Source organism: Manis javanica, chromosome 4, assembly GCF_040802235.1.
Source record: "Manis javanica isolate MJ-LG chromosome 4, MJ_LKY, whole genome shotgun sequence".
Lineage (NCBI taxonomy): Eukaryota > Metazoa > Chordata > Mammalia > Pholidota > Manidae > Manis > Manis javanica.
The window spans coordinates 23,307,194-23,331,838 of record NC_133159.1 but is presented as its reverse complement, the minus strand read 5'-3'; the positions used below and the strand labels follow the sequence as shown (position 1 = coordinate 23,331,838).

At 37.0% G+C, this 24,645-nt stretch overlaps 1 protein-coding gene and 1 pseudogene across 14 annotated transcripts in view; one reads left to right on the top strand and one right to left on the bottom strand.

The window, feature by feature from the left end:
- Positions 1–7,960: 7,960 nt before the first annotated feature.
- LOC108408284 (large ribosomal subunit protein uL30-like) lies at positions 7,961–8,635 on the bottom strand (annotated as a pseudogene).
- A 7,546-nt stretch (positions 8,636–16,181) lies between these two features.
- The window catches only part of PUM1 (pumilio RNA binding family member 1), a 130,113-nt gene continuing 121,649 nt past the window's right edge, over positions 16,182–24,645 (top strand). For 13 of the 14 annotated variants that reach the window (XM_073233541.1, XM_073233540.1, XM_073233539.1 and 10 more), the window contains exons 1-2: positions 16,257–16,391; positions 20,463–20,836. In XM_073233541.1, coding sequence (XP_073089642.1) covers positions 20,474–20,836 — 363 coding nt within the window. In that variant the 5' untranslated portion in view covers positions 16,257–16,391; positions 20,463–20,473. Of the gene's footprint in view, positions 16,392–20,462; positions 20,837–24,645 lie in introns of all 14 variants that reach the window. The other variant, XM_073233529.1, reaches the window with a different exon arrangement.

Below are 24,645 nucleotides of genomic sequence, written 5' to 3'. Positions count from 1 at the left end.
GTCAAAATAATTTTTTACCACGTCATTCACTACCACACTTAGAGAATACACCAAAAAACCCAGAATTACCTAGAATTATTTTTCAAGGATCTTCTGTTATAATCTATTATAATTTTCCATGCATTTTTGTTGCATTGTCATATTCCTGGTCCCCTGGGTTATTTTTGTCTAGATTCAATTTTTGTAAGTAGTCTACTGAGAATATAAAATCCCTCCCTACTCAAATTATCTGCTAAACAAGTCCCCCAAGATGTTCACATATAGATAGATTTGCATTTTGAAAATCAATAAACCTAAAATAATTATTGTATATTCTACATATATTGTTTCCTAGAGTTGTAGTTAAAATAATTGAGTAATGTTTAACATTTCTTACTTAATATGATCTTACTCATTGCATCTGTCATTGTAATTATTTGGTTTGTCTTTTATTTCCTAAACAATGTGTAATATTATTTTGTGTCACTGTTTATATTTTTCATAAATGTTCTGACATAATTGTATCAAATTTTGCTATGATTCCTGCCAAATAAAGAACATTTCCTATTATCACACTCATTAACTTTCTTGGATGAGCTAAGATATTCCCTCACCAAAAAGTGAATCATAAGTATCATATGTTCACTCCAAATATTTTTTCTCATTTTCACACACATTTGATTTTGGAATCAAATTTCAATTTGGTTGGTGTGCATTTTGCTTTCTTCCTGTTCATTAAGAATATGCAGAAAATGCTGCCAGTCTTTGCTTTCATTTTCATCCTAGTATTGATTTGATCTTTTCCATCCACAAAGACTTTACAATGTAGACAAAATAAAGAATCTTTTGAGGTAGAATAAACTAACCAGAATTCAGTGATCTTTTTTAAAAAGAAGAACTGTGAGTATTAAGTTTCTGGAATTTTCTACCTCCTTTTACCTGAAAATTTAACATTTATTACCTGAGCTAGATGGTTTCAACCAGAGTTACTGGTTTAATACACAAAGTTATGTGGTTGGGTACCTGATAGGCAGAAAGTTCATTTGGTTTAATGGATTTTTTTTTTTTTTTTTTTTTTTAGTTTTTTCCTATCTTTTAGTTCTTGATTTTCATCACCTACGGAGTGTGGAAGTCTAGGGTAAGCTCACATCCTGCCCCATCAGCAATGTGTCAGTGCTATGGTTTGCTAAAATTGGTACTGAAGTGTTTCCTTTTCTTTTGGCAGCCCAACTAATTCTTCCAGAAATTCAATCATCTAGAGGAGTTGCTCAGATGGCTGCCTAAGATAATGCCCAGATCATTGTAAGCAACTATATATACATACATACATATATTTTTAAAATAAAATTTATTTAGCAGGTTTCTGATTTCTTTTTCTGGACCTCATTATTATTATTATTATTTTTGTTTTAATTTTTTTTTATTATGGTATCATTAATATACAATTACATGAGCAACATTGTGATTACTAGATTCCCCCCATTATCAAGTCCCCACCACATACCCCATTACAGTCACTGTCCATCAGCATAGTGAGATGCTATAGAATCACTACTCGTTTTCCCTGTGTTACACTGACTTCCCAATGCCCCCACACCCCCCAAATTATGTGTGCTAATCGTAACGCCCCTTTTTCCCCTTATCCCTCTCTTCCCACCCATCCTTCCCAGTCCCTTTCCCTTTGGTAACTGTTAGTCCATTCTTGGGTTCTGTGATTCTGCTGCTGTTTTGTTTCTTCAGTTTTTGCTTTGTTCTTATACTCCACAGATGAGTGAAATCATTTGGTACTTGTTTTTCTCCTCCTGGCTTATTTCACTGGGCATTATACCCTCTAGCTCCATCCATGTTGTTGCGAATGGTAGGATTTGTTTTCTTCTTATGTCTGAATAATATTCCATTGTGTATATGTACAACATCTTCTTTATCCATTCATCTACTGATCTCATAATGTTTTAAAAATGATTTTTCTAATATCTGGAGATAGGTAATTTCATGATTTAGTACTTTATCTTCTTATTCATAACACTGTAAGATATCAGTGTTATATGCTAATAAAAATTCACAGTATTTATATTTGTAGTAATCAAATTTCTATAACAACAAATATGTAATTGATGTAATATGATTATCAGGTTATTATGTAATAATCTTTAAGTTATATCTGTGTAACTGAGGTAGGGCAGAGACATGGGACAAGCATCATGATAAATTTTCCTGCCTATGATTAAAAATGCTGAGATATAAATAGTATATTAAGAACAGGAGGGACTCCACCTTAAGGCTAAGATTCCATTTTAAAAACCAGGGCTTTAGCAGGTAAGATTCCTAACATATTTTATGGTAATGACCCAACAACCTATCTTAAGGCAGGGCAAGCAGCCCTAAATGGTCTGTCCCCACTGCTTGAGGGTAACCATCTCTTGGAGAAGAGTAAGATCAATAAATTCCTTGTTTTAAGTTTATCTTACAGAACATCTGGAGGACTGACTGTGGATGGTGACATAATGTCTCTCACCGGATATAGACATCATGAGACCATATGTCAAGCCTACAACCCCTCCCCTGTTCCTTGTCCATTGTTGAAAGTCTTAAAAGAATCCTAAGCCTTTGCCTCTCCTCTCTGAGGTGACCTGTGCTCCCCTTTCTTTGAATGTGTACTTTGCCTTAGACTTATCACTGCTCAACTTAACTGCAGCTTGTCTCTGTGCTCTTCCAGTTTTAAGTGTCTTTGCTATTTCATTCTATTTCCCAGACTTAAGCACAAGTCTTCACTCTGTCTCTGTTCTACTCTAGACAAGTAGGTACAAGCTCCTGAGATCTCTGATTTGGGCTTACAAGTTCCCATTGCCTGGGTGACCTGGACAGGACTGCAACTGTATGATCATGCTCTTTAGTAGCTGGCCCCCAAATCTCCTTTCTTTGTCTTTGGAAAGTTCTCAGAACATAATCTCACTCCATGCAGTGCTCTGTGGCTCTCCCAAATCCTGGGGTGGTAGGAGCTTTGCTTCTACACTGTGCAGATTCAAGCGGACACAGGATGCCAAGGTGACTGTGGCTTCAGGAGTTAGCAAGGGGTCTGCCCTATGTTGAGCATGAGTTTAATGTGCTTCCCTTTCTTCCTTCTGTTCTTCCTTGCTCTCTGCTGCCATTTGCTACTTCTCTCGCTTTAATGAAATCCTATCTCACCTAACACTCATGCAACCTGTTTGAGAATTTTTCTCCCTATCAGAGTCAAGAACCCTCCCCCCACCCCAGCTGAGATTTCACCTAGTGCTCAGGGAGAGACCTCTCCAGTCACAGCGGCCCGACAACATAATCCTTACTTTGTAGATTTTTAATGAGAGATTCATACTGGTTATTACATAGTAATTTGTGTCGGTACTAGTAAATTTAGTTGGAAACTCAACAATAAACCTCATGGTACAGATACAGCGGCAGCATCCTATGCACTTACCATCCCAACCAGGAGTGAAAAGAGGCGCTGTTTTCTGGGCCATTTTGGGTATAAATCAAAACTTTCTCCCAGCAAACTGGCTGACAGTCATCTCCCCCAAAGGACCAGAGTCGAATTTTTCACTTGCCAATCTGGAAAACTCTGAGGAGATCCAAATACACAGTTGACAACAGATCTCTCCCCATCTAGATTTTTTTTATCACATTTATCACTTCTTTGGCTTCATTCTGGCCCTTTTATGATACTGTCTCCCCACTGCTGCCAGAATAATATCTCTCTTTCCCCCATTTTCATCTCCTTCTCCCTCCTCTCCCCTCAAGGACAATCATTTCATGTACATCTTTGAAATTATAATTAGTATTGTAAATTACAATAATATTTTTAACATAGTATTTTTGTCTAATTTGTGAGAATGGAACTGTGTTTCTTACTTTTTTTTCCAATAAAAATATGTTTTAAAGATCCATCCATGGCACTGTGTGTACTGAAGCATAACACCCCATTGAGGACATCTACCCCCCATTGCAACCTACAGTACCCCCAGCGATGGATGGGTACAAGTTGGATGGATGCATCTTTGTACAAGTTGCTCTTAGGACCCTTGCAAACATTTCTTTGGAATTTAAGATAAGAGGTAAATTGCTCTATCATAGGATGTGCTTATCCTATATCATCAAGATCAGTGTACTGATCCTTAAAATGGCTGCAGGGCCTGAGGGATCCTATATTCCTCTCTCCTTGACAACATTCAGATTATCTGGCTAATTTTACTTTTTGTTGCTCTAATAGTATGAAGTGGTATCCCACCATGGCTCTAATTTGCATTTTTCTGATGACTAATAAGCTTGAATGTCTCTTCATATGCTTGTTGGCCTTTGCTTTTCTGTTTTGTAAATTACCTGTGCATATATCCTTTGCCAATATTGATTTGAAGGAATCCCTTGTTTTTTAGTCATTGGGAGTTTATCTTCTTCCCTCTGTCTTCTGTTTTATAACTTTGTCTATTGTATCATGCTTTGAATAGACATCCTTAATTTTAATGTGATCAAAATGCTTTGTGCCTTCCATTTAAGTTTTATTTAAGGAATATTTACCCACTCCTGTGTCACAAATACATTCTCCTATGAATTTGAGACTTCAGGCTTACACAGTTAGGTCTTTGTTTCATTTGGAGTCTACTTTTGTATATAGTGGTAAGTAGTCATCATGTTTACCATGAGCCAGTTTTCCTGCTAAATAAACCATCCCTTCCATGTTGTGGTGCTACCTTTCTAGTATATTAAGTTCTCATACCTTTAGGAGTTTGTCTTCAAGCTTTCTATTTTGTTCCAGTGGTCTGTTTGTCCTTGAATAAAAATGTGTTCTTGAACAATGGTACAATATATTTTATCCCTATGATTTTATAATGTGTCTTAATATCTGGTAAGATTAGTCCCCCTTGTTTACTCAGCCTTTTCAAGATGGACCTTTATTTGTGGATGTTTAATTTGGAGCTATTATTGAGATAGCAATTAATGTATAGCATATTGGGGAGAGTTGATATCTACCTAATTTTGAGTTATTCCATCTAAGACATATCTCCCCATTTATTCAGATTATTGTCAATGTCCATTATTACTATGACAGTTTTCTCTGTAGATATCTGCATATTCTTGGTTAGTTCTTAAATACTTAAGGTTTTTGTTACTATTGTGACATGTTTCTTATGTTTTTAAGTTATATTTTCTAGTTGGTTATTGCTGATAGAGAGAAATTCCATTTATTTTGGTAGGTTCAGCAATGTTGATATCAATAGTTTTTCTGATAATTCTGTTGGCTTTTCTAGATGGATGATTCTGTCATATGCAAGCAGTGATAATTTCATCTTTTTGCTTTGAATCCTCACCCCTCTGAAGTCCTTTTTGTTACCTTACAGCATTGGTCAGACCTCCAGTAACACAGTAAACAGTAGTGGTGAGTGGGCATCCTGGTCTTGACCCAAACTGAAAGGAGCATGCTAAAATGTCTCAGTTGAGTGTAATATTTGCTGTAGATTTTTGGTATAAAACCTTTACCAAGGTAAAGATATTTCCTTCTATTCTTAGTTTTCTGTGTTTAAAAAGGGTAAACTTTATCCTGTGTGGTGACCTCCAATGAGTTCTACACAATGGTATAAAGGGCATATCAAAGTGTGGGCAAAGGGTCTGTTTGTGTTTATGCAGAGGATCAAAGCCTAATTTGGCTACCCAGAAAATGAACCAAGATACGATATGAAGAAGAACTTCCAATATCAGCACTCTCTGGAAGAGTCATACCAAAAGATGATCATCAAAAAACCTCAACAAAGATCCTGGTGCTGTTGCAGTTGTAGCTGCATTCATCCCACCGGTTCCTGGACTTGCCATTGGAATGAAGAAGGAGATATCTAAGCTGGCCTGTGCATACAGTAAAACAACAAATTTGACTGGATCTATACTGTTGGAACTCAACCAAGAATTAGGAGAAGTGCAAGTTGTAGCGCTCCAAAATCTTACGACTACAGACTATCTACTGTTAAAAGAACATATGGGATGTGAACAGTCCCCAGGAATGGGTTGTTTTAATTTGTCTGATTTCTCTCAGACTGTTCAAGTTCAGTTGGACAATATCCACCATATCATAGATAAGTTTTCACAAATGCCTCGGGTGCCTAACTGGTTTTCTTGGTTTCACTGGAGATGGCTGGTAACTATAGGTCTGCTTTGGTTATGTAACTGTATTCCTATTATGTTAATGTGTGTATGCAATTTAATTAGTAGTTTAAAACCTATACATGCTTAAGTTACTCTACAAGAAGATATGTCAAAGAAATAATCAATCTTCCCATGTTATCTTCCATCTGCTACTCCTATAGCTTTTCTTCCTCCTTCCTAATTACAACCCTTAAATAGAATTCGTGCCTCATATTGAATTCACCGAGTATCATAATTCTTCCAAGTGGTAAAGATACCTCAAGACAAATGCTGGGCATAAAAGCCGCAAGGCATAAATCTGCAAAGAAGTAAAAAGCTAACCTTTTCAAACAATATTGCCTCTTTCTCACTTACCAACTTTACATTTCCCTGTATGGCCCCGGAAGATGACTGGTTAGCCAGAGATGGGTAAGATTCCTCAAGGGAGGAACAACCTAAGACAGGCACAGTTGCAGGGGGGCCATCAGGTGAGAAACTGGGGATCAACAGAGGTGAGGTTTAGAACCTCACCCCCCCTGTTTTGAGAGAAATCTTCTGCATCCGTGGATGTTTTATTGCCCTTGTCTAGCTTAGATTAACACTTAGTCTACAGGCACACACCTGATCATCTAAATATGCTCTCTTACAGCACTAAACTATGTTTCCTACCTTTATCTTACATCTACCTACCACTTAGCATTTTATTAAAAAAAAATAATAATAACAATAATAAGGGAGAAATGTGGGATTCACATATAAATCAAGTATAAAAATCAAACGAATATTCATATTTGACCTGATTGTTTATAGTTCATAATATGTGATCAAAACTGAAAGTTTCTGTGATGACTACCCTTGCACTGTTCACCGTGTAAGAACTTATTCACTATGTAAGAACTTGTTCACCATGTAAGAACTTGTTCGTTATGCTTCAGAAGATTGGAGACTGACGAGAATTAGGCTTGGGGTGGATTAATGATTGTACATTGAGCATTGAGTCCCCTATACAGAATTTTATTGTTGTTAACAACCATTTGATCAATAAATATGAGATGCCCTCTCAAAAAAAAAAAGGGTGAACTTTATAAACTGCCTTTTCTCCAACATCCATTGAGATAATCTTATTAATTATTCATTAATGTACATTATACTGATAGATTTAAAAAACATTAAGCCATGCTTTCTTCTGTGGGGCTAATCCTACTTGATCAAGATATATTATTATTTTTTAATTTAAATATATTTGGCAGGTAACATTGTGTAAATTTAAGTTGTACAACATGTTACTCTGATACATTTATATAGTAATATGATTACCACTGTGGCAATTAGCTCCTTTATCATGTGATATAATTATCATTACATTTTAGTGGCTGAAATGATTACCTTCTAGTCTCATAGCAAGTTTGATGATTATAATACAATTATAATCTAAGGATGTATTGTATTGTCTAAGGATGTATTATTTTTTATTATAATTATAGGCAACACTTATCAAACACTTATTATGTGCCAAGCACAGGTCTAATTACTTTATTATGTGATTACATTTAATCCTCACAGTAGCCCTATGAGGTAGGTACTGTTATTATGCCCATTTTTCAGATGGGGAGACTGAGGCACAGAAAGGTTAGACAATTTGCTCAAAGTTAATTAGGAAGTAATGTCCCCAGCAGCGTGGCTCCAGAGTCCACACTCTGACAGAATAAACTAATAAACAGTCTTAAGGATATAACAGCCAAAATAATTAAGGGTATAAATGAATGAAAAGAAACAAAGTCAAAAAAGAATTTTCTTTTTGTATTTGTAATCAGTCTCTGTTTATTAACTGACCAGATTATAAAAATAAATTAGTTTTTCTAATAAGTCTGTTGATCTGGTCCTCCCTGTTGTCAGCACCTCCATCTTCTACAAAATCAGTGGTCTTTTTCTTCATTCCACCAAAGAAGATAATTTGAAGGGACACAGGAAGTTGTTGCTTCTTTGAAGCATTTTCCAGCGGTAGAGATCCCATAAATCAGATTCTCCATGCATGCAATGCCATATTCACCAAGAGATTGGTGATTTTGCCATAGCCATGCTTATAGATCAGTTCATTTACTGATTTCAGGTTCGGGTATCCCCATGCTATATGTGGTTCCAAAATCCTCCATAGGTTAATTGAATGAAGCCCACGGAGCTCAACAAAGATCTGGTGAAGATGAAGAATCTGCACCACCTTTCAGATCTTTGAACTCATACCATTGATATCCCTGATCCTGAATACATTTGCCAGTTTGGGTGTTGCTGGTACAAAGAAGTTGCCAGCTTTTCTTGACATTCTAGCCACTTTTGTACATCCGTCTATATTCCTTGTGATAGTGCTTAGCTTTTTCATAGAGGAGCTTCCTCCTTGCCTTTCAAAGCATCTTTTGGGCAGACTTCTCAGATGCTTGTTCTTCCACCCTATGAAATTCCTCCACTCTTTCTTAAGGGTTTCTGGTACAGCAGGAACCCTTGTCTTTCTTCTCTGCTGTGCCCTCCACTGTTACAGCTGGAAAAGAGGGGGAAAAAATGTTTTTTTTAAGCTAGCAGAATTGACACATCTCTGGTAAGATTTAATAAGAATAATTTAAAAAGCACACATAAATAATATTACAAATAAAAAGAAGATGCAACTATAGAGAAAACAGATTTAAAAGACAGTAAGAGAAAATAATCATAAACTTTATGCCAATAAATTTCCAAATTTGTATGAAATGGATAACTTCCTGGAAAATATAACAACTGAAATTGATACCAAATTTAGATAAAAGAAGAATAGGGAAAGGATATTAAAGACCCATTTCACTTGTGAGTGTGAGTGTAAAGTTCTCAAACAAAATATTCATGAATAATATTCAATAATTAATAAAAGGTTATTTTACTTTTTAAAATGACCAGGTTGGGATTATCTCAGGAATAATATATCTACATGTTAGAATATCTATAGAGGTTATTCACTACATAACAGATTGAGGAGAAAAAATACGTATTTCAATAAATGCAGGAAAACTATTTGACAAAATTCAACATAAATTTGAAGTGCAATGGTAACCCAAAGAGAGCACCTACAAAAAAAGTTCAAAAAATGTTATCTTAAATGTGGAAATTTTAAAAACATTCCCTTTAAAATCATAAACCTGATAGAAACAGCTAAAGCAACAGCAACAGAAACAAAAAAAACTTCCTGGAAATGGATATATATGCAATAAAAGTGCATTAAAAACAAAAGCAAAGCAAAGCAGAGTACAGGCCTTCAGAATAAGAGGAAGTTCAAGAGGGGGGAGTCATGTGAATGCAGCTGGGGGACTATGTAGTTAGATGGAAGTCTTTACTAAAGACCTAAGTTTCACACTGCATGGTAGGTCTAGGGGTATTTACAATATTAGATAGATAGATAAACGATAGGTAGAATATAAAAGTGACAAAGTTCTACGAAGGAAATTCAAAACATGCCATGTCGTTTTAGAGAAGGTAGATATTTCATTAAATATCAAATGTACATTTAAAAAATCGTAAACCTGATATGCATGCCACCTATCACTATTTCTATGCAACGAAGTGATGGAGGGCTAGCCAGTGTAGTAAGATAACAAGAAATTCATGGCATAACTATTCAACTATTCAAAAGGAAGAAGTGAAATTGTCATCATACTCAGATATGATTATTTTCATTAAAAACTACAAAATAGTCTGTAGATAAGTTATTAGAGTAATAAAAGAGTATAGAAAGGGAGCTGATTATAAGGTCTATATACAAAAGTCAATTGCAAGTCTATACCAGCAACAATAATATGATGTAATTATACAAAGAAACCATTAAAATACCAACAAAACTATGACATGCTCAGGGATGAATTTAAGAGGTGTAAGATTTGTACATAGAAAAATTTTAAACTGTACTAAAGATAGTAAAGAAGAGCTAAAAAAAAAGAGCAAGAACTATTCCATATTTATAGTAGGAAGACTTAAATCACAAAAAGTCAATTCTCTACAAATTGACCTATAAATTCAATAGATTTTCAACACAAATCTGACAATACTGGATTGATAATCTGATTCTGAAATGTATAAGAAAAGAAGACCAAGAATAGCCAAGACTAAATCTAATTTTTAAACTTACTTTATGTACTGGAAATTTTCTACAAGAAAAAGATTTTACAAATCTGGTCTGTTGGTCTTTTATTCTTAATGTAGTATAATAAAATTCCATATATTCATCACTCAACTTCAACAATTTTCAATTCCTGTACAATCTTGTTTCATTTATACCCTCTTTTACTTCCCCCACTCCAGATTATTTTGAATCAGATCCCAGACATTACTTCATTTCATTCTAAATAGGGAACTTGCTTTTTAAATGTTTTGACAATATAGCTGCAAGAGGAATCTTTTCCCTCACCAGTTAAGTTACAAATGCATTCCAGTAAGATAAAACAGAAGTAGAAGTTAAATTGTGTTCACTTAAACATATTTTCAAATTTCTTTTCAACCTGGCAAGTTTAATAACACAACTAAAATTTACAAATAAATGCAAAAGAGATGGAGTTACCCTTTCTTTTTAAACAATACAGAAGAAAGGATTAGCAAATGGACTGTGGAAATGATTTATCTCAGTCGTGATGTATTGAATTTTAGCCTTAAATTTTGCTAAATGATTTTCATAATTATGGAAGGTTTTGGTCCATGATGAATTTTTAATGCCCAGGCATGATCGATTTTGTTACAATACCTGTAGATTATTATCCTTTAAAAAAAATGACACATACACACACATGCCAGGTATAATTTGGCATACAAAGTGAGATTTTCCCAAAAGTTATCTGTAAGAAGTAGTCAGGGATTGTACCAGGTAAGATGATGCTGGATGCTGGGTCAAATTAGAGAAAGAATTGAAAATTTCATCCACCTCCATGGTAGCAACTTTATTCCTGCAATGATTACAATAACAGTATTGGAGACTCTCATGGAGAACAGTAGCCACATATTGATGGGGACACCAGTTATAGCCTTCGAAATTGGCCACGGGGAAGCAGTGTGAGACCATCGACAAGGTTAAATGTTTCAGAAATGTCTCATCCAAACGTGTGATCACATGGAGAAATAATCGACTTTATTTTTCATCATCCTAACAGACCATGAAAGCCTACATATTTGCAAATAGCTCCCTAAAGCATTTCTAAATATTGGCATTCCCATATGTTATTATATTCATTTTAAAAGGCAAATATTTGGGTAATTTTTCAGTTTTCATGATTTCCTCACAATATTGTAATGTTTTCCAGACAATGTATCTTTTCTATCACAAGCAGGGTCACTTATGAATAATAATATTTATCTACATATCTGCCCGTGAAGAGGTAGTTTTGTCTGGTGAGTTTCAATATATTTTTAAAAGTTCTGCAAGGTCATATAATTGACCACTGGCATCTCCACAGAGTGTAAAGTGCACAAATCTTTTGCAGTTTTGAGTCCTGTGTTAGTATTTCCTTAGCTTTCTCTTAGAGGAGCTGTGTGATTCTCCCTTCTTTTTCCTTTGGGTTTGCTCTGCAACTTTTTCTGACTTCTTGAGTTGAAGTGTTTGATCCACTTATTTTGAACAATTTTATCTCCTAAAAATATATTACAAACACATTTAAAATGATACATTTCCCTCCAAATACTTTTTTTGCTCCTCCCACAAATTTTGACATGTAGGGTTTTCCTTATTTTTCATTTCTAAGTACTTTCCTTTACACTTTTTAATGCAATGGTTACTTAATAATGTTACTTAGTTTTCAGGTTTACAGGATTTGTAGTTTTTTAGCCTTTGCTTCATAATGCTTCATTCTGGATATTTTCTTCTCACCTCTAAGTTTATCAATTCTCTCTTGAGCAGTGTTTAATCTGCTGTTAAACCTAGTCCATTGATTGAGCTATTAGTTTCTATTGTTAAATATTTTCAAATTACAGTCTTTCCACTTGGTTGTTTTGTATACTTCCCACTTTCCTGCCAAAATTATCAACCTTTTATTTATCTTCTTGAATTCCGGTAAACAACTTGATGTCTACAATAGCTGGCTTCTTTTGGCTCCTTTTCAATAGTTTTTTTGTTGCTGCTGTTTTTTGTTCATGTTATCTTGTCTTCTGGTAGGTGTGATTGTTTTTGTTTGTGGACTGAGTATTGTGTTTGTACTGAGTCATTTGAGGCCTAGGTTAATGATTATCTTTAACCAAGAAGGATTCACTTCGTTTTTGCCAAATACCTGGAGATACTGGCACTCTAGAATCACCTTAATACAATTACAGGGTTTAAGACTGGAGCCGAGTTCTGGCCTCTGTAAAAGCTTAAAGCTTGTCTACTCTATTCACCTTTGCTTTTAGGGTACACTCCTTTGGGCTCCCAGTGCAAAGTAAGAGTTGTTTACTAGATGCTCTGTCTCTTAGGCGGTTCTGGATTCCAATCTCTGTTCCCCTGTCTACCCAAAGCTGTTAAAAGCCTCACTTAGTCTCTTAGCTACCTCTCAGGAAATGCCCCACCTGGAAATGTAGTCTTAAATGTGGGGCTTATATTCCTCAATTTCTTTTATTTCCCAGGTCCTAGGTCAGAAATTCTTCCCTAATTTGTTCATTTTGTAATGATTTCAAGGAGAGATTTTCAGATTTTTTTTCTTTAGTTTTACTAGTTTCCCTTGGTAGAAGAGTTGGTCAGAATTGCCTAGTCACCAATTCTGGAAACCCTCCCTCACTCCGACCTTCCTGTGGGAAAAGCCCATAGTAACCAAGGTTTGCTAAGAAACAAAATGACAATGAAAATGCTCACTGTGTAACGATTATCCAAGCACCAAAACAATGAGAGGAAGTGCCACCCAAGAGAGATTCTACAAAATAACAAAACCACAAGTGTAACACAGTTGAAAAAGCAACTCAGACCAACACTGACAACAAAGTATCTTTGCAGAAAATTGGGAGTATTTTGCTTGAGCATGCTACATATTCAGTTTATGAATACCACCTGATAGTAATCTTTACTAGCCAATAGTAGTTGGCTGTAAGAAAGGATGTATGTCTGGCATTGAACAGTGTTTGTCCATTCAGGGATTTGTTCTAAGCTGTGGGCATGGCCAGGATGGCTGAGTCACCAGTGAGCCTCAGACCATACTTTGAGAAGAACCACACCAAATGAAGAGGTAACATTTGGAATTGTTGAAGCAAGGACTTCTTGAGTGGCCTCAACTAAATGTTCCTGCCTTGAAATCTGTCTTTCTCTGGTTAGGTTACAATGGAGCAGATTAGGCTTCTATTGATTAGATTAAAACGTCTTCCTCAAATCCACTCTAATCCTCACCCAGGCCAGCTTCATTAGAATTTTGTTTTTTAAAACTGAAGATTGATTATATTATCTATTATATATGGGTTTAAATAGATGAATTGTGAAGATTCCTGAGTTTTAGGGAAGATTTGACACTCTCCTGGCCAGACAACTCTCAGCAAACAAAACAGCCTTAGATAACATATTTGGATAGTTGCTAATCTGGTCCTTTCATTTCCCAAAGCCTCAGTTTTCTCATATTAAGATGGGAATAATAACGTTGTCTATGGGGTTTTGGGGTTTTAAATGCAAGAATGAATACAAAAGTCTTAGCACAGTGGCACACAGGAAAGCATTTGACAACAGGACGTTTCATGAGTTTGTTGGAGATGATGCTCTGATAGTGTTATTTGGGGGCTGGGCAGGGCCTCCGGTCCTTTGAGAGCAATTCCTTCAGGGAAACCAGAGGTGAGTGACTAGTAGTCTGTTGGGATTGCAGCCCTTGATTGGGGAGGGGCCTGAATGTGGCATGGTACCACATGGCTGTGGCTAAAATAATAATAGCATTTCTGTGCTTGAATAATAAAAGCTAAAGCTTAAAACTGAGGAGTTAATCATGGATCTTGGAATGAAATCATGGAGCACAGAGCCTGGTAAAATTCTGGAAACTGTAGTTTTCTCATGTCTATGTTTCTTCCTCTTACACGTTTTCCTATTATAGCTACTCTACACTTTCCAGTGTCCTAGTCCCATGGGGCTAAATGCTTTATCTGCTTTTTTTCATCTAGTGCTTTTCTAGTAACCTCATGTTCCATGGAAGCTCAGAGAGGTTAAGTAAGTGATTTCTAGTCTGGCTTGAGAGCTAGATCTCTGAATACAATGTATTACTTTTTGAGTTATTGAATTTGAGAGTTGACACTCTAAAGGGCTGTTGAATTCATTCATTTAACAAACATTTAACAAGCAATGATTGTACTCTGTACTGTTTGTCTCTGGGGATTCAGAAGGGAATACAAGACTGCAACTACAATAAAAAGGCTATATTTATTGCGTGCTAATTCTGTGTCAGGCAGTTTATGTACGTTAGTTAACTTAACCTTTGAAACCATGTGAGAAGAATATCTATATCTTTATTTTGCAGATGGTGGAGGTGAGACTCCGGGACTGGCCCGAGGTCACACAGCCCGGAAGCAGCAGAGCTAAGAGCCTTTAACTTTCAAATCTTGTCTTGTTTTTCAGAAATGAAAATTTCACTCTTATTTTTTATATAAAAATAACATTCTTTAAAAAAAAGTTATACACAATTTAAACAAGCGAGTACTGGTTTTCTTGCAAAACTTGCCAAAACAGGTTACTAATAATCATTTAAAATTTGCCAGTGTATTTATTAGGAAAATATGACATTTCAAAGTTGCATTTCACTTATTATTTTTCTACTATTTTACACCTTTATTGAATATATTTCACATACCATAAGCTCCACCCATTTAAAGCACACAGTTCAGTGCTTTTTAAAATATTTTCATAGTTGTGCAACCATCATTACATTCTAATTTTCCAACTTTTCAGTATGCTCAAACCATACCTACTAACAGGCACTTCTCATTGCCTTCCTCAAGCCCCTGCAACTCAACCCCAGGCAGTATGAGTTTATTGGCCATTAGTGGTTTTATGTCTGTGTCTTTTGGATTGCTCTTTTTAAAATAATTATATACATTCTGTGTTTAGTTCTGTAATTATGAAGATTATTCATTTATCTATCATGCATTTGCAATATTTTAAAGCTGTTTTCTCATTTGTATTACTTTGTTGGTGGCATTTCTTTCTGTACAGAAGTTTAATTTTCTTTCGATTTTTAAAATGATTTATTGATTTTGATTCATTTATAAACATTTTCCCTCCTCCAATTATAAAGCTTTTCAACCTTCTATATCCTCTTCTGGTCTTTTATAGTATTATGGTTTGCCTAAGTTTCAATCCATCTTTGGTTTAGTTTGAGATAGAATAACTATATCTTATCACATACTACTGATTTGAAAAATAACTTTAATCAAATTTATATTCATTGTCGACACTGGACAGAATGACAACAGTTAACACCGACTGAGTGCTTACAAACAGGATCGGCTTTACATTTTTGGTTTTGGATTATTGTTCTGCTATAGCTGTCTTGGAATTCGTTAACTATTTTGAACAAGGATCCCGGCACTTTAATTTTGTGCTAGATCCGCAAATTATGCAGTGGCCCTCTTTACAAGGCCCAGGCACTGTCCTAATCATTTTGCATTATTTAATGGAATAATAATATGCCATATTATTCCACTTAATCCTCATGGCAATTCGGAGCCGTTCTCATTTTCCTCTTCAATTTACAAATGGGGCCGTGGAGGGGGTTAGATTAAATAAGGCTACGGAGCCAGACAGCTGCAGCAAAGGGGTTTGTACCCAGCAGCTTTCACGCCAGGCAAGTAAATATCCATTAACATTGCAGGCTGTTACAATATGGGGGTGAAACTGGGAGGGCGCGAGGGTCCAAAGGGTCCCTCGGCAACTCGGTCGAGCATCATCACTGCTCCGACCCCGCTTGCCCGCCTCGGTGCGGTGCAGGGCTGGACGCCGTGCCGAACCCGGCCTTCAGCCCGAGGCGGCGCGCGCTCGCCTAGCGGGCGGGCGCTCGCGCGCGCAGCGGCGGTATTGCCTGCGAGTTTCCCAAGTTCACACAGGCCCTGGGTTGGCATGGCAACCAGGCAACCTGTTCCAGAGCCGCCAGCCTTCTCCTCACATGCCGCCGCCACCACCGCCGGAGCCGGGGGCCAGAGCCTATCCCATGATGCACCGCGCCAGCCCCATCCCCAGTGGGCCGCCATGTTGTCGGAGTGAAAGGTAAGGGGGAGCGAGAACGCTGGAGAGAGAAGATCGGGGGGCTGAAATCCATCTTCATCCTACCGCTCCGCCCGTGAGTACCCGCACTTTACCGGCCCCAAACGCTGCTCTGGACCCCCAGCCAACAGACTGTCCCTTTGTATTGGTGTTTGAGAGAGGCTGTGGGGGTGAGAAGGCCTTTGGAAAAGCCGCCCGGGGCCCTGGTTGAGGCTTCTCACTCGCTGTTCCTAGTACATGTTTTGGAGTCAGCAGCAAGGCCCCTATTGTTATCAAAGGCGGGAGGGGGTGGGGAGCGGGGTGGAAGCGAGGAAAATGCCTGGGGTTTAGGCCCTGGCCCGGGGCACAGACGTTCCTCTACATTTCTGTTTGGTCCCTTTGGAGACCCTGAAGATTGATGTTGCTATTCGGGTTGCTTTTTTGATGGGTTTGCAAAGCCCCGAGTCTTCTCTGTGGCCACGAAGTGTATTTCTGTTCCACCCTGGATTTCTTCGACTTCTTGAGCTTCCGTGGCAGTGCTGAAGCAGGAGGAACAAAAAAATCGCTCTATAAGCAACCGTGGCCCTTGTCTACAGGCGAGACCCACCATGGGGGAACTTTGCGAGCCTTAAATGTGGAGAAGTGGCGATCAGGAAGTTTCAGATCGCTTTTTAGTCTCCTGGGTACTTGTGGCCTTTTGTTTCCGTGAGAGCTTATGTTTTTAGTGGGTTCTTCCTCTTTGATCCTCCGTGTGTTGGTGCGTGTCTGTCTTAACTCAAAAGAGGGGTTCACCCCTCTGTAGTAGGAAAACAGATCCACAATACTAGTTTCAGTCCTTAAGAACGTTCTTGGTAAACATAGGTCATTTATTATACTTGTCTGTACCACTCCCACGTCAAGTGAGGAATACTCTCCTGTAACTTTTTCCGCCCCCCCACCCCGACTGGAAGCACCCTGCCCCCAGAGGAAAAAATCCCCACATGCGGGCGCGCACACTCAACACTATCAGGGAAGGTTTTATCTTCCCCATAACTTGAAGGATTGTTACTCTTCATTGTCCAATTAAGAAAACACAGTTTTTAGTGGTCGGCATCAATGCGTTCACTTCTTACTCTTTTTGGGATCTTAAATGAGAGTTGAAGAAGCCTTTTGGGGGTTCTGTTCTAATGCCGGTTACTTCTGAAACAATAGGTTTGTAGCTTTAGCTTTTTGTTTGTTATATAGAAAACACATGAAAGCTCCAAAAGCTTCCTCCAAGATATGTGGCTCTCGATGTAGTTTTAGTAAGCAAAATAAGCATTTTGACCCATTGCTACTTTTACCTTTTTAAAAACACTCTTGGGGGCTGTTGATTGTTTCTCTGGATCTTTGGGAAATACTCATTGAATTCTGAATTTCGCGTTAGTATTTTGCCTTCAATTTGACCAAGGCCACAGCTTTTTGAAGTTGGGTTTGAAGTTAAGTTTGGGTTTGATGACTTGTTTTAAAATAAATTTATGACCACAACATTTTTTTTCAGTGTGGTAAAAGTAAACACTTTTAATCCACTAAAAAAAAAAGCTGTGGAGATAGATTAAACCGTGTTTTGTTTGAAATAAAACCTGCTAGTGATATTAAAGAACTTGATTATACAGTTTGAAAACTTTGGAAGAGTAACTAGAATCAGCACTTCTATTTTGCCTGAAATACTTATTTTTACAATGTGCCATTTATAAAAAAAAAAGGTCATATTTCAAATACAAGTACCTCTTTAATGGGTTCTGAGAATCCTGTAAAGGCATTAACAATTTAAATGTTTTCTAATATTTAAGTGATTTCTTAATTTTTGTGCTGTAGTTGCCAAAATACTACAAAACTACCCAAGCCACGTGTTAATTGCTTAGGTATTTGCTCACTTTCAAACTGTCCGTTCTGCCAGGTTTTCTCTTGTTTGAGAAACTGCCCTTCCTCACTAGGTCAAGCAGGAAGTCTCAGGGTATACTGATAACTTTACAAAAGCCAGTTGTTTCGTTTGAACTTTTTTATAGGAATTCTCCCACCCCCAATCCTTTGTTAGAATCAAGTTGTGTTCAGTGTGTTTCAGTGGTAAACACCTTTTGCATATGGAAATCTTGCTTAGAGAAGTATTAGGGCAAATTTTTTATGTCAGGAAAAGTTGCATTTGCTATTTTAGGAATCTTAGTGAGTGGAGCTCCATTGCCTTAACTGGTGGTAATTGAATTCCTGGGGTCTCAGCATGGTGACTTTACATTTATGAAAAATTTTGTATCTATTATTTTATTTTGATTGGAAAAAAGTAACCTTGTGAGGCATAAAGGAAAGATTTCTTATATTTTCTAGATGAGGAAACAGGCTCAGAGAGGTTGCTAATTTAATGGTAAAACTTGGGTTTTGTGATTCCTAGCTTACTCTAGAACAGTGTTCCATTAATAGTCCCTTGTAGGAGAAAATGGGACTGGGCTACAATTGGTAATAAGAGAGAAACGTCTTGGTATGGTGAGAGACTAGACTTACTGTGGTGATCATTTCGAAGTGTATACAAACATCGAATCATTATGTTGCGCATGTAAAAACTAATATGTTTTATGTCACTTAACATCCTCAATAGAAAAGATAGAGACAGTGGGTTCTTTTGAAAATCAATTGGAAAGGCATTAGGCTGGTTAGCACTTTGCAAAGACCTATGATAAACACAGCTGTGGCTTTCTGTTTTCGATACTTAAGCATGAACATAATTCTATTCATAAAGTAGTAATTATAGTCTAGAAAGCTAGACTACTCCAGTACCCTGGTAAGGTTCAGATGGATTGGAATTGTTAACAAAGACTAGGCATTACAAATTAGGCTTTGAACAAATTCCAAATTCCATTGTCTTCTACTTCCGCCTTCAGAACATGAATTGTGAGAAGCCAATGTTTCTCTATCAGGTTTAATTATTATTCTATAAATAAATAATTTAATAGATTTCTCAAAGTTTGAATCTTCTGGAAATGTCAAAGTAGTGCTAAGATCAGGAATTTGTATTCTGAAATTGTACTCTAGTGACTATGGGCAGATGTCTTCTAATGGGTGACTGATTCATTACTTTGTAGCAAAGTTTTTTTAGCACCCACAGGTTCTATTTATGCAAATGTAGTTTGTGATTTAAGAACATTTAAATAGTTACATTTCATAGTAACATTTTGGAGATTTTGTTGTTGCTCTTTCCAGAGAAGAGTAGTAGATACAAGTGTTGATTTATTAGGGAGTACCAAGGGTTGATACAAAAACTGTTTGGGTACAATAGATGTAACTTTGAATCCCGCCTTTGCAACATACTAGCTGAATAGCCTCAGGCACATCAAATAGCATTTCTGTAGTGTTTTCATCTGTAAAATAGGGAAGATTAGATAATGTCTGCAGTATATTTGCCACAATTATTGTGTTGAGGCATCTTTTTTTACAGTGAGACTTTGTTCACTAGTCAGGTGTTTGAATTTGGTTTGGCTTTGTTTATAGGAGTCAAGGTACTAATGGAATAATGATGTGATTACAGTCATAATTGTAAATTACTGATAAATTCCTTGAAAAAATTTCCCCCCATCAAAAGCAGCTGAGGAGAAGGTTCAGGCTAAGAACATTTTGTTGTTGTTCCTGATCAGGGGGCCTTGTTGTTTCTTCAAAGAGCATCCTATGAATGTTGGACATTTTAAAGGGTTCTTTGAAGTTTCAGACAATCTTAGTCATTGCTACTTAATTATATATGGGGTTTAGATTTTTGTTTTATTGGCATATGTCTACTCCAGCTGTTTAGTTATATTTTATAAAGCTCGTTCACTTAAAAAATATTTGCCGCAATAGGAAGAGGAGCCATTGATTGAAGTCTGATTCTTTTACCTTTGATAACAATGTATGTTTCCCTGAAGTTGCCTTATTGAGTCCTTATCTCAAATACTTTGTCAGAGTGCCTGCCATGAACTACATTTATTTACACACACACACTCAGCAACTTAAAAATAGAGGTTTCAGTTTAGAAAGTTGTGTATATATTATAAAACGTAGGTGCTTCCTGAAACTGGGTGTAGATGGTGTATTGCAAAAGACATGGGACTCATTTTCATCTCCGTGTGTGTCAAGGTATGTTTTAAAAAATGCAAATTTTAAACATTTGTAACCTGTCTGCCCATAGGTGTTGGTGGAATGAGCGTTGCATGTGTCTTGAAGAGAAAAGCAGTGCTTTGGCAGGACTCTTTCAGCCCCCACCTGAAACATCACCCTCAAGAACCAGCTAATCCCAACATGCCTGTTGTTTTGACATCTGGAACAGGGTCGCAAGCGCAGCCACAACCAGCTGCAAATCAGGCTCTTGCAGCTGGGACACACTCCAGCCCTGTCCCAGGATCCATAGGAGTTGCTGGCCGTTCCCAGGACGACGCTATGGTGGACTACTTCTTTCAGAGGCAGCATGGTGAGCAGCTTGGGGGAGGAGGAAGTGGTGGAGGCGGCTATAATAATAGCAAACATCGATGGCCTACTGGGGATAACATTCATGCAGAACATCAGGTAAAAAAAAGTTTACTATTTCAGCTTTGAAATTCATAATCGCTATATGCACTAAGGATATCTGCTTTCAATGAATGCCTTTAAAAACCTAAATTGTTGATTTGGTCTAAATAGTCACTTGTTTAAAAGGATGATAGTTTTAATATAGTGATTGGGTCATTTTTCATTATGGTGCTAAATAATAAATGACCAGTTCATTTAAAAAAAAAACCTTAAGACTGTGTTAATGTGCACATTGCTTTTCTGTGTATACATTTTTTTTTTTCCCCCACAGAAAATACTGTTTTCCTCCACATGATTTTTTAAAAAACTGTTTGGTCTGCTCATAAGCTGAATACAATTTTAGAGCTTTTCCTGTTGGGTGTGGGTGACTTGTTTTTAGGATGTTATAGTTGAAAGTAGTAAGAAGTTGATAACAAATTAGCTGCTTAAGTGAAATTTATTTGAAGTGGAACTGATAAATATCTAATGTTTTGTGTCAGAGTGGAATGGTTGTGGCTTCTAGGTTTTAACCATCTTCTTCTTCTTGTTCTAAGCACTTGCTTCATGTGATTCATTTTAACATGCTTGCTTTTACTAATCCAAAATCATAGCCTGGAATCATAGCATATTTTACTGAAAAAAGTTTAGCCTGATCTGTGTTTCCTAACTTCTTGATAGTGATGAAAGGATTAGAATGTTAATCAGGGGGTTCTTTGAAATTGGTGTAGGTTGAATTTGCAGAGGCTCATTTTTTATTGCCAGTGTCTGAGTACCAACTAGCAAAAACAGCTGACATCTCTCACTAGGCCTCTAGTGCTTCTGTTCTGCTTCAGAAACAGATCAGGTACAAGTACACTTGCAAATCTGAATTCTCATTTGTGCTTCCCTGACTCTTCCAAAAGAGAGGCAGCCCATGTACCATAGTTCTTTACCATAATAGAAACGAGGTGGAATTTATCTTCTTATTTAACAAATTTATTGAGCACATTCATCATAGGTCTTTGGTTTACTGGAGCAGTCATCAATATCAGTGCTGTTTCATTAGCAGATACTATGTGTAGGTGAGAGATACTAAGCAGAATGAGGTGTAGGGAGCTTCTTGTGTGCTTAGTTTTTTAATCTTTATTATATACTTATTACTTATTCTGGTTCTTAGTGGTAAAAATGACTTGTATTTACTGGAACTGTATTTGTTTCCTATCTGTTTAGAGTCTTGGAGGTGGGGATAAAATCTTAACCCATCTCAATATCCTAGTCCCCTGGAATTTGGCATATAATAGAGCTTTGAAAGAAATTCATTGAATGCATGAGTCTCTAATCTTTTAGCCCTCTAACTTGGAGAAAAAGGACGTTGTCACAAAGATAAGGACCTTGAATGCCAGGCTAAGATTTAATTCAGTAGGCAGCAGGGTTTTTGAGTGTGTGTGTATATGGAGTGGCTTTTATCTAGTGGTGTTTAGGGAAGATTGAGTTGGCCATAAGAGATTGGAGTGGTAAGGGCTAAGACCAATTAGGTAACTATTCTAACAGCCCTGGTCAGTAATCCAAGGAAAAGAGGGAATGGGACTGAGAAATGTACAGTTTGGTGATTGAATTAGAAATCTTAGGGCCTTGGGAAAATGAAGTAATAGAGGAAAAAGAATACAGGAGGAGTTTGGGGATAAGGGATCAAGTATGGAAGTGTACATGCTGAGTTTGAGATGTACGCATCTGTACATGTAAAGAAAGACCAAGGTAGTAGGAGGTGTTTGGTTCGGATGGTATCTCTAGGAGCCTATAATTTTTGCCTTATTGTGCTAAGCATTGTTTAAAAATCATAAACATTGGATTTTGAAATCTGTGTTATAGATGTTTAAAATCTTGTGTTGGCTTTCTAATGATAGGCTGGTGGCTAAAAAGCTGGGAGAATCAAGGTGCTCAGCCTGGCCTTTGCTAGTGAGCAAATCAAACTCTGAATCAGTCCTTGGCAGTACTCTAAGATCTAAAACCTGGTTGTGTTGTCCAAATCAACAAGTGTTTATTGAAGGGCTTACTCTGGGCTCTGTCTTATGCTGAGTCCTATCATAAGGAATCACATCTGTCTTACTGAGCAGTTTTCTCCAAGTCATTTAGCAAATCAAAGTTAATGGTAAATGGAAAAACCTGTTCCATACCCAGGAGGCCAAAACCAGTGACCTGACTTGGAATTGGCACTCCTAACAACACAATTCCGTTGTGCCAGATACATGATATAATGAACAGCTTTAGGGAAACTCAGGGTAGTTGCTGTATTGCAGATATGGGCCACCCACAAATTGTTTGCCCTGAAATCATTATAGTGTGTTGTGATTTACTCGCTTTTGGTGTTGATCTCACTTCCTGGACTGAACTGTTCTAGGGCAGAGACTATTGTGTTTTTCATGCCCCTTTCCCAAGAGGTATCTGAAAATTTTTGTGTTGATTGAATGAGGGAAGACCACAAGTTCTTGAGATTTGCAGGATCTTAGAGTTCAGCTGTCCTGGTGGGGAACACAGGGCAACAGCTAGAGGCCTCTTGGACAAGCAGCAGTGGTGAGTATAGTGTAATTGAAGAGTGAGGAGGCATTTCTTTAGATGGAGAATCACTGCCCTCATCAGCCTCCGTTACTGATTGGAGGAGGGACGGGATGTTTAATCAGGAGTGCAAGAGGTGGAGAATAACTGATGATGCCAAAAACGTTTATTGAGCACTTAGTTCTAGGTACTGGGCTGTATATTTCCTGTATTTAATCCTCAGAACAGTGGTATGAAGGAGGTAATACCCTTTGTTTGAGAGGTGAGAAACTGAAGCTAGTTACCAGGTAGAACCTGGTTTTGAAATTCAGTCTTTGTGATTCCAGTTCCCATGCTCCATAGGAATAGTTCTAGTGTTAAAAAGTAAACTGTACCAAACCAAACACAACTACAACAAAGTAGCACATTCCAGGGTCAAAGAATTGTTTGCGATAATTTTGCTTGGATTTTAGAAACTTGATAATAAGGATATGAATACAAATAACCTTGACTTTTCCGCTATAATTGTAGGAGTCCTGTTTTTCCCACAAGAACAATAGTACTAAAGTTCTTTTTTTTTTCGGTTTGTTTTTATTTAGTTTTACTTATTTGTTCAGTTTTGTACTTTATTCTTATAATTTGTTCTTTTATTCTGCTGTATCAATGGGCCATTATAACTGTTCAGTGGGCCTGTTTCCCTTAGCTCCTTTTTAAGGAGGCATTTTGGCATATTGTAACAAAACTTAAGATGAAATTGGCCTAATGCTTTCACCATGAGCTGGTGAAGTAAATTATATTATAGACTGATGCCAGCCAGCAGTGTTGGACGGAAGGGAACTGCTTACTGTGCCGGGGACTACATACACTTCTATCATTATTGCCCCCTTTTATGAGCAAATCACTGTTTTACACTTACAAAACTTTTTTTTTACCTTTTGAAGTTAGATTTTCCTGCTGATGTATAAATTCTTAACGTCTGAGTTTTCTGCTCTTTTAATGTGAGCCCTATAGTCTGTGCTGAAATATATGTATATATGGCTGATTTTTTAAAATAAGTTTTATTTTCTAAGTGTAAAACTTGAGATAAATAGCATAAGGCCCTTGAAATGTTTAAAATGTGTTGAGGTAATATGCAGGACTTAAAAATCTTGCAAACTGAGATATTTAAAATTAGGTGAAATTTAGAAATGATAAAATATTTTGAGGCAGGGAAAGGTGTTCAGGTTTGTTTGTATGTTTATTTAAAAGTCGCAACATATGCAAACTCTTTATGGTTTTTCTGTAGTTATTTGTCTTTTCTACCCTAAGAATATAAA